Source organism: Silurus meridionalis, chromosome 25 (genome assembly GCF_014805685.1).
Source record: "Silurus meridionalis isolate SWU-2019-XX chromosome 25, ASM1480568v1, whole genome shotgun sequence".
NCBI classification, from domain to species: domain Eukaryota; kingdom Metazoa; phylum Chordata; class Actinopteri; order Siluriformes; family Siluridae; genus Silurus; species Silurus meridionalis.
The window spans coordinates 7,090,701-7,110,811 of NC_060908.1; the positions used below are offsets into that span (position 1 = coordinate 7,090,701).

The 20,111-nt window shown below is 34.7% G+C and overlaps 1 protein-coding gene across 11 annotated transcripts in view; it reads left to right on the forward strand.

The window, feature by feature from the left end:
* sh3glb2b (SH3-domain GRB2-like endophilin B2b) overlaps window positions 1-19,726 on the forward strand; it is a 37,615-nt gene extending 17,889 nt beyond the window's left edge. For 2 of the 11 annotated variants that reach the window (XM_046838931.1, XM_046838932.1), the window contains 9 exons: window positions 930-1,063; window positions 3,738-3,830; window positions 7,073-7,135; window positions 11,902-11,925; window positions 12,130-12,219; window positions 13,124-13,224; window positions 15,921-15,935; window positions 16,447-16,675; window positions 17,614-19,726. In XM_046838931.1, the coding sequence (XP_046694887.1) occupies window positions 930-1,063; window positions 3,738-3,830; window positions 7,073-7,135; window positions 11,902-11,925; window positions 12,130-12,219; window positions 13,124-13,224; window positions 15,921-15,935; window positions 16,447-16,675; window positions 17,614-17,721 (857 nt within the window). In that variant the 3' untranslated portion in view covers window positions 17,722-19,726. The remainder of the gene's footprint in view (window positions 1-929; window positions 1,064-3,737; window positions 3,831-7,072; window positions 7,136-11,901; window positions 11,926-12,129; window positions 12,220-13,123; window positions 13,225-15,920; window positions 15,936-16,446; window positions 16,676-17,613) is intronic. The other 9 variants (XM_046838933.1, XM_046838935.1, XM_046838936.1 and 6 more) reach the window with 5 other exon arrangements.
* The last annotated feature ends 385 nt before the right edge of the window (window positions 19,727-20,111 follow it).

Consider the following 20,111-nt stretch of genomic DNA (forward strand, 5'->3'; position numbering starts at 1 on the left):
AGAAGGTAATTATGCATACAGAAAAGATTTTGTAGTATGTGGAGCTAGTTCCTCATGTAGTGCTTTGGAGCTTATGAAAACAATAAGGTTTTTGTACTCAAGCCAATGGCATTAGGCGTTTCGGAATGAAATGTGTCAATATTTGGAAACTGTAAAGACACACTTTTAATTTGGGCTGAAAACCAGAAGCCATTAAACATGACATAACTTGCTGACATATATCCTTAAATGCCATTATAATGAATCTCTGCTTTATATGATTATTGTAGGTGTGCTTTAAAAGAAGAACATTGTATATATATATTTATATATTTATTTTTATGCTTTTCTGGTGATACAAACCCGCTAAATATGAAACTTAGTTCATTTTAAATACAAGACTTTTCATTATTTATTTTCATGGTTTTGTTTTGCTGATTGTCCATTAATGTGTACTTTGGTAGCAAGATTAATTTATTTAAGGTTTATGTATTTTTTTTGAAAATTGACAGAAAGCAAAAAGTCTAAATATGATTAAAAGAAATGGATTGAAAGAAAGTGATAATCTAAATGTATTGCTTTGGTTATATTCACATTATTCTTTATAGTAACAGTACAGTCATGCATACATTGTACAGGTGATAACTAGTTGGCTACCATCGTCAAAAATTTACTCTTTTCTTTGTCTGCTGACTAATTTCTCTTTTTTTCCATGATGCTCTAGTTGCAAATTTGTCATGGATCATGGAAATCATGGATTCATGGATCATGGGTTTCCCTACACTTTAAACTAAGCTTGTCAAAAATCAGTAAATGTATACAGTAAATGTAAATATATATAGTAAATAAAAGATGATTAATATAACCATTATTTTTTTGTAGTGATATTTTTGTGATATGACTGAAGGCCTTAATGTCAAATAAGTAATAGTTGTTGTTTGTGTATTTAGGAAGTACTTTGTACACTGTAGGAGACTATCAGAAAAGGCTAGGCACTGCTGAGAAAGAGTTCTTACAAGCATCAGCCATCAGCTTCCTCACTCCTCTTCGGAATTTTCTAGAGGGTGACTGGAGAACCATATCGGTAAGATCAGCGCATTTGAGAGGGATTTTGCTTTCACACATGGAGATAAAAAGGAGCTCACTTGAGCAATGAGCTGCACTTGTATGAGTAATGGTTTGTTTTTGTCTTGGCATGTAAATGAATAAATAATAAATGTAAACTGTGCTACTTATTTTATGATTATTTCAGAATCAGGTTTAGAATCAGAAATAGCTTTATTACTAAGTATATTTCACACACAATGAATTTAACTTGGCGATTTTAACCTTCGAGTGCAGGTGAAAGTACAGACATAGGGCAACATGTGATATTGCAGGTTTTATAGGAATTATACAGTAGAGATGGAATATAACAAAAAAAAAAAACAGACAATTAAATAATATAAATATATATATTATTATTTACTATGTATAAAAGTAGAAATATTGTTTCAATGAATGTATATATATATATATATATATATATATATGTTTTGTTACAAGTGTGCAGTTTACAAATGTACCAATCAGATTCTATGTATAAATGTGTCGGTTATGATGGACAATGTATAGTTATGAATATTTTAATTGTTCAGGTTGAGTATAGCCTGGGGGAAAAAAAAACAGTTTTTGTGCCTGGCTGTTCTGGTGGATGGACCAGAAGGCAACAGTTTGAAGAGAGAGTGGGCCGGGAGTGTGGAGTCCAAAGGGAGTTTCTTAGCCTTTTCCTGGAGGTGTAAATATCTTGGAGGTTGGGCAGGGGGCAACAATAACCCTCTCAGCAGTCAAGATTGTAGTCTGTACTGTAGTCTCAACTGTAGTCTCTTGATGTCTTGATGACCAAACAGACTCAGTGATGGCCGAGTAGAAATGTTTCAGCAGCTCCTGTGGCAGGTTGAATTTCATTATATATTCATTCAAATATTTTATTCTCAATAATACTTACAAAACATATCAAATGTTTAAACTGAATAAAAGTACTCTTTCCATAAAAAAAATAATTATAATAATTAAAAAAGTAATCTTAAAAGTAAAATTGATAGCAGCGCCATGTTTCAAACGTTGGGACAGAGGCTTGGAAACGAAATGTGGAAAAAGTAAATGGTACAAACAAGAAAGAGATTGAAGAACAATTTGCAATTAATTAGGTTCATTGGCAACAGGTCAGTAACATGACTGGGTATAAAAAAGGGCATCTTAGAGAGTCAGAGGCTCTCAGAAGTAAAGACTGGCAGAGGTTCACCAATCTGTGAAAAGCTGTCTCTTCAAATTGTGAAGAAACAATTTCAGAAAAATGTTACTCTATTAAATTGCAAATACTTACCATTGCAAGCATGCAAGTTAAAGCTCTATTATGCAGAGAAGAGGCTATATATGAACTTGATCCAGAAAAACAGCTTTCTTCTCTGGGCCAAAGCTCATGTAAAATGGTCTGTGGCAAAGTGGAAAGCTCTTCTGTGGTCGTATGTTTTATTTGACATATTTTTGGCAACCAATGACGCCGCATCTGCCGGACTAAAGAGGAGCGGGACCTTCCAGCTTGTTACCAGTGTTCAGTTAATAACATTTTGAATGGTATGGGCGTGCTTTAGAATCCTTCGGAATGGGCATCTTTTACTGTACATTTGGAAAGTCTCCATCAATGCTGAAAGATGTATCCAAGTTTTAGAGCAGCATATGCTCCTATCTAGACGACATCTTTTTCAAGGAAGGCCTTAAATATTTTAACAGGACAACCCTAAACCACATACTGTATCTATGACAACAGCATGGCTTAATAGAAGAAGTAGTCTGGGTACAGAAATGACCTGCCTACAGTATAGACCTTTCACCAATTGAAAATATTTGGGGCATCTTGAAACCAAGAATATACCAAAGAAGACCCAGAACTGTTGAGCATTTAGTATCCTAAATCAGGCAAGAATGGGACAGCATTTCTCCCAAAGATCCACCAAATGGTTTCCTCATTTCCCAGATGTTTACAGACTGCTGTTTTAAAGAAGAGGGGATGCTACACCATGGTAAACATGGGCCTGTCCCACTTTTTGAGAGGTGTTGCTGCCATTAATTTTATAAATACATATATATTGGTGCTGTCACTCAATTTAAATATTTCATCATGATTAATCACATGATTGTCATGTGTTAACACATGATTCATCGCAAATGTATAAAATTTTAAGTTTTTAATTCTCTAATCAACGTGGGCATGAAGACTAGACATGTTTCAAAGGTCATAGATGTTTTTCAAAGAACTTGTTCATGTCTATTAGGTAGACCCATTAAAAAAAAGAACATAGAAATACCAGCTTCCCATTACCTCTGTTACCTTGCACTAAACCAGTTGCTCAAGCAGGCAAGCCAGTTTACATTTTCAGATGACAGGGAAGCTAATAAAAATATTTTTGTAAATGCTTAAAGTAATTATGGTGTTTTAAATTATGGAAATCGACAACAAACAGAACCTTTGCTATGTTTTAATTGCTGAATGTGTGCATGATGGAGGTTTTGGTGTTTGATTTGAGACTGAGAGGCTCATCAGTAAACCAAATGTTCAGTGAGTAAAAAGTATTTTTTGGTGGATTTTTGTTTTTATATAATTCTAAAGAAAGGAGGTAATTAATAAATGTGTTTTGTGTTGAAGTTTTTTTTATATATATATATATATATATGTATGTATGTATATGTGTGCGTGCGTGTGTGCGTGTGTGTTTCAGAAAGAAAGAAGGCTATTGGAGAACCGCCGGCTTGACTTGGATGTCTGCAAAGCACGTCTGAAGAAAGCCAAGTTAGCAGAATCTAAGGCTGCTGTGAGTCATGCTTCCACTTACATTTTTTTTTCTTTTCTTCTGCTGTTCTTTTGTTTTGGAAAAAGTACCACCTCTTCATACCCTGGTTCATACAGTCATCTGCATTTTCCCCCACATGCACATGTTACATTATTCAGCAACCAAATTGCTTCTTAAAAATGCAGTGGGTCCTTGTGAATCAGCATGATGATGAAGTGGAGTTACCATGTAAGCAGTGTGTTTACGTTTATACTTGTGATTTAGTTGCAACAACTTAGCCCTAATAAGATCATTCCTGGAACTGCTTTCACAGAAAAGGAAGTCATCTATTCAGTGGCTAGAGTCTAAATATAGCATTTAGTTACAGCTACTCCTGTGGATTAGATGTTTCACTTTTTGGCTCATAGCTATTTCAGTTGGAGATGATTATGTCACCCTGTATCATACGTAGAGTCAGGACCTTAGTCATGACTTAGTCACCTGGTGGAACCTCATGTGGATTTGCAAATAAACATTCAAAGCCTCATGTTTGGGTCTAATGGTTTTGATGAAGTTCTTAAGAGTCTCTTAGTTGCTGAAAATAACTAGAACTTTTATGAATTTTGGGTAATAGGTGAATATTTGGAACAGCCATAATTTTTTTGTTTGTCACATCTGTGAGTGTTTGTGTTGCTTGTTTGTTAGATGTGAGGATTACAATCACTTTTTTTTTTCTTTTTTTTTTTTTTTTTTTTTAACATGTGCATTAACATGTTTCCTTGTTATCATTTGCACAGTGTGAGGGAGATGTGAGTACCAGTGTCTGCGTGTGTAAGAATGTGTTTGTCTCACGCATTGTTTTTCTTTGGTTTTCTCTGGTTTAAACTTTTCTACTATACTTCTCACCCTCTTCCCAATCTGCCAAAGCTTGTTGCTAATAAAAGGACAAGACATAAAAAAAGCGGAAATACAAATTTATTTAATTAATATGGACATTGATATGGACATACATATATTTAACTCAGTTAAAGCTTATTAATGAATTATTATGATCAAACTGAATGATTATTGAATGCCATTCCTAAATTGCCTAACTTACTTTTCTGGCCGTCCTGACATTTGCATACAGTCTTCTGTTCTTTAAAACATAAGCAGTAAATTACCACCCTTTTTAAAATTCTGGAATTGACTTTGACACTTATTATTATTATTATTATTATTATTATTATTTTTTTTTTTATTATAATATCTTTTTCCCCCCCTCAAAGTTTGACTTAAAAATATTGCAATCATTGTGAATAACTATGAGAAAAGTGGCCTGCATTCTGTAAGTGTCTTACAAAATATAGGCCGATCAAAATGCCAAACCTTTAAAGTAAACCTTTTACATGACTCATGAGCATACCGAAATTGGCACAAGCCTTCCTCCTTTTTCCTTAATGTATTACTTGACATTTAGACAGATGGTGAGGGGATTGTCTAGCTACAGTATGGCTTTCAAAGGAAAGCAGTTTAAGTGGAATTGGTACTTTCATTAATTCCCTTTCACTGCATAGAAGGAAAACACCTCTATGATGAAACATCTCCAGGGAATGAAGCTACATCTTTTGTAAATTTCTAGCTAGTGAGTCAAAGGCACATTAGGGCTGGTCTATTTGGCTGTTTTTATTTCCAGTGTCTAGGGATAATTGAGCATGTTTTCTGTAGTAGCCAGGCACTCAGGGCGAGTCAAGTTAGTAGCCATGGAGTTCTGAAAAGCTGCATTTTTTTAAGAGATTAGAGATGATTATAAAGAGATTATTGGAGTGATAGCTATATTACAAAAATGTAGAGTCTCAGTCACAAAGGGGAGGTGTGGCTGCAGGGTTTCGTTGTACCTGTTTTTCTGTTTATCTTTATCAATCGAAAACCAGCTGTGGCTCAATTGGGTGAAACCCAAAACCTGCAACCACCCAGGATTCCTAGATAAGTTTGAACACCCCTGCCATACTGCTGTTTGTGTCAAAATTCAAGATTTTTTATTAGTCACAAACATAGGTATATACAGAACACAACTTGCAGTGAAATGTAAACCATCTTGAGCTGCTTGTGCATTAAATAAAAGGGACTATAAATATAAAATATTAGAAAATATATTCGATAATGATAAAGTGGTACAGATTTCTCATATCCCAGCTTGTCAGGAAGCTGGAGTCAGCTGGATTGCAGACACATAAACCAATAAGATCACTGTCAGTAAATACTGACAAGATACACAAGCATGGCGAATAGACCGGACAGAAGAACAGCATTAGGTTGAGGAAAAAACAAACGGTTAAATTATTGAATGGTATAGCAGCAATTAACTGTGGCAAAAGACATTATATATATTTTTTATATTATTATGTTATGTTTTAAAATGTCCAGTAGCAGTTTTTAAATTGCTGGTGTGCAGTAATAGATGTACAGTGGTAGCTTATGGGAGATTAGTCCCCATATGAGTGTTTGCAAGAAACCATAGGTTGAGGTATTTTTTTTATTCATATATTACATTTGATGAATGTTTCAGCAAAAATGTGTCCAGGTGATTCTTCCCACTTGTGGTGGTTAAGTGTTGAAATAGAACTGTAATTTATGTTTTAATTTTTTCCAAAACACATTCAGGTTAAGCTAGGGCAAAATGCCAGAGGCAACTGCCATAAATGCTTGCTTCCTTCTGTGCCACAACAGTAACTAAGGTGTTGCATCAAAACCCAGCAGTATTCTACAGGATATATGTGGAAATATATGGATTTTTGCATTAAGTATACTGTTTACTCAGTAATACTAACCATGGTATGAAAAACTTCTAAATGATGTAGGTCTTGCGCTTTACACGAAGCAATACACCCGTCTTGAATGGCATAACCCAGCATGTAAAATCTTTCATTTTGCAGTGTATTTTCCTAATCCTTTTTAGTCCCAGGCTTGATTATTGCATGAGTAAAAGGTATTATTTTTGTTTTTTCACTATACAAATTAGAGAGAAGACATAAAGATCTGAAAGAAAGTGCCACTAAATATTCTGCAGGATTTTGTAATATGAACATGACTCTCCTGTCTTGGGCTGCCTGCTTTAGTTACATATTTATTTTGTTGGAAATGACTATGCCTTTCCATTTGTCACTGCATTTCATGGTTTGCTTTGCTGCTCGCTTGCTTTTTGTTTGCATTGCCTTAGTTCGATCTAAGTGTGCCGTGTGCTGTGGCAGTTAATCTGGATGCATGATTCTGTGTAAAATTCTGTTTCCCCCCTTCACTTTTAGGCTGCACCTGATTTTCAGGAGACTAGGCCCCGAAATTATGTTCTGTCTGCCAGTGCATCTGCGGTAAGAGTGCTGCAGGAAATGTTGGTCTCTTTCTCTTCCTGTTCCTATCCCTCTTTTAAAATTAAGCCCCATTCACAGACCAAAAAAAACCAAAACAGTGCCTGGTTTACATGAAACACTCAACTTCCACATTCTAAACTAAATATAATCAATTATAATCAATTATCAAAATCATGGTCTTGCCCACATACATTTGTTAAAAGGAGCATGTGTTGCAGAAAGATTAGGCCAAAGGACCATGCTAGACTGTACTTTGATATTTTTCAAGCATTGTAAACAGGGTCCAGTTGAAATCAAAGTTCAACAGAAGAAATAGTGTGAGGAAGAAATTTGTGCGGGTGGGTTCCGCTTTTAAATATAGAGTTTTTATGTGTGCCAATCCTCGTTGTTTTCCATTCAATGACCTTTGCATGCTCAGTTCACAGCTTGGACTATTTCTTTTGAATGAATTCTTTTTAAAGCAATACTATTAAAATTAATTTTAAATTAAAACAATTACAATATAATGATTATTGTGGAAAACTAGTTACATAGAAAATAAAGGTTTGCTATCCAATTACATCATTTCAGCTTTATTTATTTTCCCCAAGTGTCCAATATTTCACACCACTTCACATTTTGAGCATGGCTTGGCTGACCACTGAGAATGTTGCTAAACCCAGTCTGTTTTTCACTGGGAATGCAAGCATGTTTCACATTTCACCTAGATTAAATAACATCTTTAGAGAAAAAAAATTTTTTGGGATTCAAAGGAGGTAAAAAGAAATACAATTATAAGGAAATAATAAATAAATAAATAAATAATCCACTGTGTTCAGAACTTATATAAAGATCATATTGTGCTTTTTGATGTGAAAAAGTATGTAATACAAAGTTAATTTCAAGTAAAATTATTCAGATATCATAATAAATAGATAATAATACAATACACACACACACATATATATATATATATATATATATATATATATATATATATATATATATATATATATATATATATATATATATATATATATATAATGTCTAACACTGGGTTTATTGCAACCCCTGGGAATAAACCTGCACCCCATTTGTAATTTTAACAAAACAAAACAAAAAAAAACACTTGTTTGTCAAGGAAATCATGATATACCTACTGTATGTATTTCCATATAAACCATATTATATTATAAATGTGGGAACAAAGTTCTGATACATTTTTTCTTAATTGAACTTGGAAAACCAAAACCTGTTCCAGCATTGCTCCTTGAAGATCTGGTTTACATGCTTTGGAGAGGAAGAGTTTGAGTGTCCTGCTATAGAGCTCAGGACAGATATCTCATCCCTACTGAACACCTTTGGGATGAATTGGAACCTTAACTGCACCCCAGGCCTCCTCACCTACATCAGTACCTGCCTTTTATAATACCCTTGTGGCTGATGAACACAAAGTGTTAAATTGGGATGAAATATGGAATGCAATGCTCAAAAATCACATACCATACTTATGACCAGGTGACCTAATAGTGACGCAATATAGTGTGTGTAATGTGTTTGTGTATGTATATATATATATATATATATATATATATATATATATATATATATATATATATATATATATATATATATATATATATATATATATATATATATATATATATATATATATATATATATATATATATATATATATATATATATTTAGAGAGTAATTTTTCCTCGTGGACAGAAGGTCCATATTGAGCTATTGAGGTCCATATTTTTTGGCAGTGTCTTCAAGGACTGTTTACTATTGTTGGATAAACACCACAGAGAGACTCTAAGAGTTATTTATGTAGGCCTGAATTAGTCATTTACACAATTGAATTAATCACTTAGACGTTTCTTTTTTTAGGTGGATTGCAAGCCATTGCATCATCAAGAAACATAAAGGCTTGGTATACAGTTGGTTTAAATGTCCTTCAGTGTAGAATTCTTGGCTTGCTAGTGTGCGAACTAGTGATGGGTTTAAGTAGTGGAGTAGTCATGGGTATAATTGAGCTCTTGTAATAAATACTGCTTTTCTCACCTGACAAATTATGGCCCCTCCAGTATGATCATACATATTAGAAGGTACGTTTACTGATAAAAATGAAGTATGCCACTTTTACCAGATTTTACAATGCCACCATATCAGATGCTATGAACCCCGCTAGTGAACAGAAAGGCATTTAGAATCAAATTTAAGAATTTATGGAAATAAATGGAAAATGCCTGATGAGTGAGTTTTAATGGCATAGGCAGTAACTTCAGCTTCCTCCACTCTCATATAATAATTAGTCTTCTAATTATATAAATATAAAATAATACACCACACAGTAATGCTGTTGGCATGTATGGGAAAGTATTTGGTGTGGAATAAGCATGCGGTTAGGCTCCACATCTGGTGTCATTTTGGATTTGCATTTTTTTTTTTTAAACCCTAAAAAAAGCTAAATTTAATGTTTTGCTGTATTGAACATGTTCTTGTCAGCTGCTCCTGCATTAAAGCATCTACATGTAAATTCAGCTCAGTTTTATTTGTATTTTGCTTTTAGAATTTAAAACACTGATTCCCATAGATCGGGAATGTACATCTTAAATTCAGATTTATCCTTTAAATATTATCCCTAATGAGCAAGCCAGAGAGAGTCAGTGGCAAGGAAACTCTCCCTGAGATGAAATGAAGAAACCTGAGAGAATCAGAATCAGCAGGGACCTCATATGACACCAGATTTATTCAATGTAGTTTTATCATGAAGTCTATTTTCTAGGATTCATTAACTGTTCACTGATGGAGACTTGAGTGCACAACTGTCCTAATTGCAGTCCAAAGCCATATTAATGGTTATTAAGTTGTATCAAAGACAGACAGAGATTATTAGGTATGCATTTTTCACGTAATGGATAAAGGTAATACACATTTTGATCAGCCTGGAGTCAGAATGTAACACAGATATGAGGGAGCTCTGGTACATAAAGTGCCCAGCAACACCACCAACAACAAATCTGAGTTGAGAAAAGAAAGGGGTTGTTTCAGGTTGGGTATCTACACAGTATCTACTTAATCTGGTTTCACTGCCATTGATTCTGCTAATTGCTCAATATACACATCATCATGACCATATAATTTTCTGTGGAACACACTTACAGTTGTTGGAAGTGTACTCAGACAGGTATGTGAACACTCCCATTTCTGTAGCTGTCATGTCCAGGACTGGATTTACATGATTTAGGGATTTTCTAAGCTTTAACCCATTTAATCCACTACAACTGCTTTAACCAAAAAAAGAAAACCAACAAATGCTGCATTAACACAAAACACTAGATACGATAAAATCGTGATAAACTAGGATTATATACAGTTGATACTTGTACGTTGTGTCGGCATTCCGTCATGCGCTAAATATCCTCGACTAGTAAGTATTGTATGCTGCCTGCTGTTATACATCTACAAAATCTGTATGCCTCTCAGTGTGCACATTAGTTGGTTGTAGCGGCACCTTGAGAAAGATTAAATTAGCACATTGACAGAGTTAGCACATTGACAGCAAGACCCTACTGACACCATAACACCAAAGCCCCTAAAATTTTAGACATGTATATTCTAGTATATTTAGAGAAGATTGTTGAAAACTGTTGAAATTTGTTGTTTATAGTATGTTTCGACTAACTCAATACTAATTCAAATCAATTAGTTCTCCTTTTTGATGTCACTTTTGAAACAAGACAGACATTTTTAATGGAATTCTTTATAACTTTTGTTTATAACTCACAAGTTATTTTTTAAAGATTTAAATCTTTAAAAATTACTCAATAAATTAGAGCCTGCCAAGGAATTTTCTTCCCCTGTCAAACATTATGTAATAAATAAAACTCAATCCAAGAAGTACTGGCACACAAACAAATCCGGCCATGTTTCAACATATTATTAAACTAGATTTCAGCCAGAGGCAATCTTCCTTTCAAAGGTTTTCTAATTGTTAGACTGAAAGCATAGCTATTTATTTTTATATTTTATATTCATTATTTATTATTTATTATTATAGATAAGCAGAGATGCCCAAACTAACCTTGGTCATGATGACTTTGTGATTTGGCCTGCCATGCAGTCTGTGAGAAGGAAGAAAGGAAGGAAGGAGGGAAAGAAGGAAGGGGAAGTCATACCTTACACTGAGTCATAATACCTTACCATGAGTCATAATAATTAAAGTCAGCTGCAGACCACTTTGGGAAAATCCTTTAAAAACTAAGGAACTGCTTCATGTCTCTCATTAGAGGTACCTGATATTACAGGCATATGGCTGTATTGCTTATAGCTTGACTAGCTGAATTACATATTGAACTCTATTGTACTATAAATGGGATTGTTTCAATGTTTTAACTGTAGTATACGTTTTATTTTATTTTTATATTTAAGTCATAAATAAACAGAACAATGCCAAGTTTAATACATTAGTTTGTTATTATCCAACAGTTACTTTTGGTCACCCGGCCTTCAATAAAGTTTGATTTTTGGCCCTTCATAGCAAAGAGTTTGGGCACCTCTGGTTTATAGCGTCTGCTCAATTTGAGGGGCTCCTGACCCACAGTTCTAGTAAACTCGTGCAGAATTCTACCCCTTGGATGCATTGTCACATTCCCCTGGTAATTTAAAGTGTAAAGCCATGCTCATTGCGACTCTTTTTAATTTACTGTCACTACTGTGTGAGAAAATAGCTAATGCCTCCTCCTTTCCTGTCCATTGTGCTGCATGAAATCAGCTGTGGAGTGAAGAGGTGGACAAAGTAAGTATACACTTATTGAAGGAAAAAAAAAGTAGGGGGTGATTGAAATTGATGGGACAATATTCACATTACTAACCCCCTAAACTTTAAAATGATTAATCAATATAGAGATAATTTTAGTTTGTTTATTGTAGGCTGCATTTGTATAAATGGGTGTGTGTGTGTGTGTGTGTGTGTGTGTGTGTGTGTGTGTGTGTGTGTTAGGCAGAGCAGGAACTGCGTGTGGCTCAGACGGAGTTTGACAGACAAGCTGAAGTTACTCGGCTTTTGTTGGAAGGCATCAGCAGCACACATGTGAGTCACAGATTATAATCAGATGCATCTCTATGGTTCCACAATACAAAAACAGTGTTGATAAGACAACAATAAAAATCTGCTCCAGTTTGTTTAGTCAATATCTACATGAAATATTCAGCAGGTTGTGACGCAAACGGGTGTTCACTGTTGTGTTTCTAATTAAATTATTTCTAAAACTGGGCTGAAACCAATATTTGACAATGCACTGTGTAATATACAGTAATTACATATTTTCCAGTCCAGATTGACCGATTGAGTTATATTTGAAATTGATGATGCTGATGATGACGATGATGATGACAGGTATTTGTAATGGTATTTTGGCAATATAATCTAAAGTAATATAATATGATACTATAGGTGTATAAAATGTGTTTAAAATAGGCTTTACATAGCAATGCATACAAGATGTGTGATTGTAATGTAATCACACATGAACAAGGCCACAAGATGCTCATTCAGGTTTAGCTATTTTAAAGAGCAAAGCTGGAACTATGCAATTTAATTTCTTCTGTAGTGAAGCTCCGGAGATGAAATGTAGTCTTCAAGTAGGCTTTATTGTCATTTCAACCATATACAGTGCAGTACACAGTGAAACGAAACAACGTTTTCCCATTACCAAGGTGCTACAGCAAACAACATAAATGAAATGAACACACAACTGCACAACACTGTACTCTAAACTAGCAACACTGTGCAACGTACAGTCCAAAACAAACAAAAAAGATAACATTAGACCAGGAAACAGTAGACGGAGTAATTTTTAAAAACATGATTTAGGTGTACAACCTTCTATTCTTTTTTTATTCCTTTCGAATGATATTAGCATTATGCTAATCAGGCATAAGTATTGAATAAAATGTGTGTCAAATAAGACATTTCCTTTTCCCTGTTTGCTCAGGTAAATCATCTGCGTTGTCTGCATGAATTTGTGGAAGCCCAGGCAGCTTACTATGCCCAGTGTTTCAAGCACATGCAGGATCTTCAAAAGGAACTCAGTAGGTGAGTATTAGCATAAATTGCAACAGTTTAGTATGTTAACTTTACTTGGAACAGTTTGGATGAAGAGCAAGATGCTCTCTACACTGGACTCTCCTTGTTATATGAAATGTATGTGTATATGTATATGTGTCATGGACTTTAAATATTAACTGTATACATCAAAACCAGATCCACTGACCAGTTAACAGCTTTAGTGCCAATCATGCTTCAGAAATCAATGCAAATATTTGTACAGCTTTTTCAAATCAAAACCATGTTTATTCCATAAGCAGTAATTCACACTGGATTTGTAAAAAATGAGGACATCTCTGAAGTAAAAACTGAATCCTTCATCTTGTCAAAGTGTAGAAAGGACCGTTTCTGAGTAGTCTTGTTTATGCAAGCAGGGTTGTTACGATCTACAACTGTAAATGGTTTTTTGTTTTGTTTTGTTTTTTTTTTAAGTACGCTTCACCCACTAGTTTTGTTTTGCCGTTTGTCACCAGGTCTGATTTAAAGAAGAATGAGTTTGATACAGATATGTCAGGATGATTGTGCAGATACAGTATAGAGCTACGTGAATCGGATTCTGCAGATGAAGAGATACAGGAATCTGATTTTGCAGATGTTGTAGATATATTAACTGTGAGGATCTGAAAGCTGTCATGAGGAAACCATTAATAAAAATACGGAGCATGTTATTTGAAAAAGGGAAATGCAAATTTATACGCTGACCTCGTTGTGTTTTTCTGATCATATATTCAATTTCATTTTTATTTTGAACCAATTCAAAGTCTCCTTTGCAGTATGTTTTGGATCATTGTCCTATTAGAAAATCCACCTATGCCTCATCTTCATATTCATTTCCAGAATTTCCAGGTATATGGCTTTAACTTCCTTTTAAATTTAGAGCATTCCAGTACCGTGAGAAGAGAAACAGCCCCATACTGTGATGCTTCCACCTCCACACTTTACTGTTGGTAATTCTATGGTAATTCTATTGTCATATGCAGAATCATTTTCCTTCCAAACAGTGTGGTATTGTTGTCCAAAGGTTTAATTTCTCTCTTATCTGAGCAGACTTTACATTGTTGTTGTTCTTCAGAGGCTTTTCCAAATATTGTGTATCAAACCGCAAACTAGCTTTAATGTGCCTTTTCTTCAACAATGGAGCCTTCGGGATGAAAGTGCATGGAGGTGGAATCGGTTGTATTTGCTGCTTCTAAGGGCTACTCTTCTGACTACCTTTCTGAGTCATTGATAAGAAATCTTGCGAAGCGCTTGTTTGTTAGGCCCCAATGGTGCTTACAGGAACATTTTAGGAGTTGTCAGTAACCAGCTGTGATGTTGTGACTATCTGGGAAAGATCTTTAAAGCTGAGATGTTTGCATATATGGTTACAGAGATGAGTAAGCCTTTAGCTGCAATATAAATCATTTAAAATCGGTTGAATTCATTTTGAATTGTAAAGCACTTTAAACAATGGACATTGTCTCAACGAAGCTTTAAATGGATAAAGAGGTTATATAGTTGTATAAAAGAATGTATAGGTTTAGTGCCTATAAGTTTGCTCCCCATCATTTTACGTTTATCCGTAATGAGAGAGTCAGTAGTGGCTGTGTCAAGGAAAAACTCTTTCAGATGTTATGAGAAAGAAACCTTAAGAGGAACTTCATAGCTATTTAGGCTGTTGATGTTGAACCATCCCCAGCTGTGGAGGGTGGTCTCCAATCGGAGAGAACGGCATCCAGATGTAGGCTGTCGGGATGATTCTGGCAGAACCTGAATAGAAGAAAGAACAGAAACACTGGTCACATAGGAGCATATTAAACTTGAGAGAGAAAGAGAGCTAAAGAGAGAGGAAAAATAAGGATTATTAAGTATTCTTATTGTTTTAAAAATGTTTAAAGACACTGTACAGTGTGATCAGGGTGTAAGTAGGGACTCTGGAAAGTCTAGCTTTGCCAGAAGGTAACAAAACATGAGGGATCTCTGGAATAAGGGACAGACTGCCACACCACCTTCAAGAAACCTGAGTGCACACAAATTTGCACAGGTACGGGGTAGAACTACTTGGTGTAATCAGCTGCTGCGTTACTGTACTGCTTTTATTATTATTTTTTTTTAAACAATTTTTCTGTGCTATTTTACTTTTATTAGATTGAACTGCATTGGAACTGTGTTTAATAAAATAAATGTTGACATTTTCCCCCACAATAACTAAATATTACACCCCTGGAAGTTTGAGGTTATGTAATGGAGCTTGGCAAAGTTTTTACAAAGTCACAGTTGTTCAGATGGATTGTAATGTGTACCACATGGAAAATGCACAGTAAAATCCAAGTAGTGCTTCCTTTGTGTCTTTGTGAGAGTTTTATGGGTTAAAATCTGTTGGGACACGTGACTCTATTATTCTGGCCTTGAATGAACTACAGCTGGGGCCCACTGTGTTAAGTGACTGAATATAAATAAAACAGAACTGTTCATTTGCTTTCACCATTCTTCTGTGCTATGCGTTTTCTTATTTTTTTACTTTTAAAAGGATATCATCCTTAATTCAGTGATGATACCTGTATTAAAACTTTTGAATTGACAAAACATGTCTAGTAAACAGGGAATATTATTCACAGCATGGGATAATGGAAAAAAAATGGTAATACAGTATGTCTGTGGTCTGGCTAAATGCTTTTCTCTCTTTCCTTTCCTTTGGGCTTCAGTGCAAATGGAGATGCGTGAGTATTTTACTTTCTCAAATATGGAAGTATATGTGTATTGCATGTTTGTATGTATGCATAATACATGTTTTTTTGTTGGGTACTTTCCAAACACAATGCTGATACCATAAAATTCTACCAAGTATTAAGCAATCATGGAACATTTTATTTAGATTTGTTTTTGTTTGGTGCTGTTGTTTGTTACAATAAAGTTGTTTTAAGCAATATGTTGAATAGACAGGCTCAGCTGAATGTGCTGAGCTACATCATCAAAGCTGGTCATTAAAAATAAGTGGATGTCCAATAATACTACTTTTTACATGCAGGTCGACCACCATCAGTCTTTATTAAAGATCATATTTAAACAGTGTATTTAGACATTTTATTAGGTTTACTATGTCTGCTGTTCTCAGACCTTTTGTTTGAGTTTTACTTACAAAGTGCAGAAAACATACAATCTTTAGAAATTTAGTTTTCTTGTAGTGAAATATGCCCCTAGAGTAATTGCAATTCTGCTTTTCTTGGATAGGTTTCCCAATGCCTTTGCTGCTAACCCTTCTGCCTCAGCAATTTCCACTTCCTCTACACCCTCAAGTGCCGCTGCACCCAGGGCCTCTCCTCCAGCTGTGTCCTCCAGCTCTCTGGACACACTGAAAATTGAGGAGGTGAATCCTCCAGCCACTGGCACACGCAAGGCCAAAGTGCTGTATGACTATGACGCTGCAGACACAAGCGAACTCTCGCTGCTTGCTGATGAGGTAAGCTCAGCTCAGTGTGTGTATGTGTGTGTGTTAGTGAGTATGCAGGATGAAAAACGCAACAACCCGTCTCAGTCATTCTCCATTTGCTAAGAAAAATCTAAACAAATAACAACCTGAATGTTTGTTGCATGCTAGGTGGTCCTTGGCATAACCTGATGACGCAAACAAGGCGGAGAAATCTGACATTTATACGCACATGCACATGCACAAACACGCATTTTAAGAAGCTTTATAAAAAGGAACCTAAGATGCTGCAGATAAAGCAGGTGGCTTTTCAAAAACACATTGATCACAGCTTTATCAAATCTCACCAAAACCTCTTTGTTTACTAATAACCAGCCTGTCAGCTTTCTGAATCTTTTGTCGTCAACGTCACACATGCATTCTTCTGAAACCAAGTAGCATTTGCACTTTCACATCTATACTTTGTGATTACAGAAGCACCTTTTCAAGTCTTTACTCATCTAAGGGCTCTTATTCATAATAAGCTTACACTGCACTTTTTTCTACACATTTAGCATTGTTTGACATAACGGTATAAATTTGTAGAAGAGTTTACATTTTGAATCTCACTATCTTGTGCCATGATTTGCTGTTTATGTCTCTGTCACTAGTAGTTGAAGCGTTACGTTTTTATGGGTTGTCTGTACATATGTTTAATTCTTAGGAGGAAATCTCACAAATGGCTGGTTACATTTGTAAAATTTATATACAGTTGATATAAACAGCAAATGAACAGATTTTGCATTTTGAAGTTGATCAAATAGGATCAAGGTGACTTTTTTTTAGGGGAGCATATTCTTTGGCATCTAAACAGTCCATATCTTCATCTGTAGCCGTGCTCTATTATTCCCTGCTTCTAAATGATTTAAATAACTTTGGAAATGAAAAAAAAACAAAACAATGTATGACTCTTTACTGCTCTGTATCCTCAGCTCATTACAGTCTACACAGTACCAGGCATGGATCCAGACTGGCTCATTGGAGAACGGGGGAATCAGAAAGGCAAGGTGCCGGTCACATACCTGGAGCTTCTAAGCTAGATCCTCAAACACAAACACACATGCACAGACAGGTAGTTGCACATGGGAAGATGCGAAGGTACACTTACAGACACAGTTTCAATGTATTCCTGCTGTTGTTCAGTTTGTTAGGGTCAAAATTATTTTGTGAAAAACCTTAAGGAAAAATTTGCATGAGCAAAACAGACCTGAACACTCTGGGATTTCATGAAGTTTGTTTAAACTCATTCATACCTACCCCATACATTTTTAAAGGCATAGAAGTCAGCATCATATGAGGAATTCTTGAGGATTTGTTGAAAAATTAAAGATATGCAATCTAGAGATAGGAAATATCCTAATTCTCGACTGTCTCACTTGATGCTTGATATGATTGTGATTATTCTCAACACTTTTAAAAAAGAGAAATATTTGACTGAAATATTTGATCAAAGAGAGAGTTAAAAAAAACTGACTAGTAACTATGTAGAAATGTAACTGGTAGTAGAAAATTAAAATCAGATTTTCAGATCACCTTGTCTTTCCTTTTGAATGAATTGAACATCTGTCTTGATTTTTATTTCCTTTGCTTTCCACAGAGATTTAGTCTAAATTAATTTAGAATAAGAGACATTATTGAGAGAAAATATTTCTGGTTGAAATACAGTGGATCAACCTTAACATTAATTCCACCTAGATATTTATGAAAGGAACAACACACTATGAAGCATGCTGTAAAATAAAAATAATGCTGTAAGAGTGCTGTGAAATAAAATCTGACTCCGTCGCTCATTATTTTTCTCTAACAGCATGCCCGAAGCATATCACTCATACCACTAGTACAGTTAATACGTCTTGAACACTATACAGAAACAGTCATTCCTCTCCTTGAAGTATAATAAAATATAATAAAACAAAAGTGCAGTTGATTAAAGAGCAACCACAGCGCAACACTGTTTACTTCCACCCATCAATGACAAAGCACTAGCACTAAAGACTTCTTGAATTGCTAGTGCTTTGTCATTTATAGAGGGGAAGCAAAAGGTGTCAATGACAAAGCACTAGCACTGAAGACTCCTTTCAGAAATCCTATGTAAACCTCAATTATTTTATTTTTTTATCTATTTGTAATTATATGCTGAGAGTTTGGCATTAATTAATAAATCATTGTCGCTAATCAAAGTTGAGAATTCAGCATTGCTATGGTTTAATAGTTCTGTCACAAGGAATTAATGCTGTTTTGCTTTTTTGCTGTGCTTTCATTTGAATACCTAGCAATATGCTCTCATTTGAAATATGAGTCACTAGGGAAAAATTTGACCAGCTGTAATTATTGTTCACTTCATATTCCTATTTAACTTTTTCTTTTGTTGATCAATTTACAATTTTGAATGGCCTTGGACAAATAAACTGGATAAGTACTTATATAGTAAATTGGAAAAATTACAAAATGTACAGTAAATGTGAAGTCTAAAGTCCAATTCTTCTAATCTAATGTCTAATATAAACATTGTGTTTAAATATTCTGACTGTGTAGCCTAAAGAATTACATCTGGCTTCAGAAATATTCCCTCGTGTCCTAGAACATTTCGTTTCTGTGTTTTTCCCCACATCTTTTCCAGCTAGAAGGAACTATTTAAAGCTTTTTTTTCCATCATTATGTGATGATACTGGTAGTGTTTTTATGTGTTTCTGTGTTTTTATTTTATTGCCTGAAACTAGGTTGTTTAACAGTGGCATATAAAAACTAGTTTAGATCTTAGAAGTGTCTTAATTTGAATTCGGTGTGACTGTAACTTTGGCAAGATATGCATTATGTGTGGTTTGTGGGACAAAAGTATGTAAATGTTTTTCAAAATGGGTCCAATTTTATTTAATGTGATATTTCATTTATGTTCTCCAGTTACTTCCCTGTGAACTTCCCTTCCATTGCTCTCACTTTAGCCTTTCTTTTTTCAGCTGTGTAACTGATGCTTGTTTGAAAGGTTTTAAGCAACGCATACTGAATGACTGAAACTTAAACATAATAAAAAGAGCTTTATTGTAATGTTTTATGTTTAGAATCTTATGTAAGCCAACATTCCAAGGTATTTTGGATGACGAAAATGATAAACGCATTTTCGTCATCAAAAACACCTTAGATATCATTAGAAAAAGATTTGAGGTACATCCACACCGACTTATTTGAAATACTTGAAATACGTTAATAATAACTTATAATAAGATTGGCATAATATTAAAATGTGTAACATTACATTTGAATTTATCATGATTCTGAAGGAAGAGTTTAGTAAGTGTGTAGTGGAGGTGAAGAGAGTTTCTGATAGGGTGATGATCGTGAAGCTGGAAGTTAAAGGGGTGATGATAAATGTCATCAGTGCTTATGCTCCACAAGTGGGTTGTGAGATGGAGGAGAAGGAAAAATTCTGGAG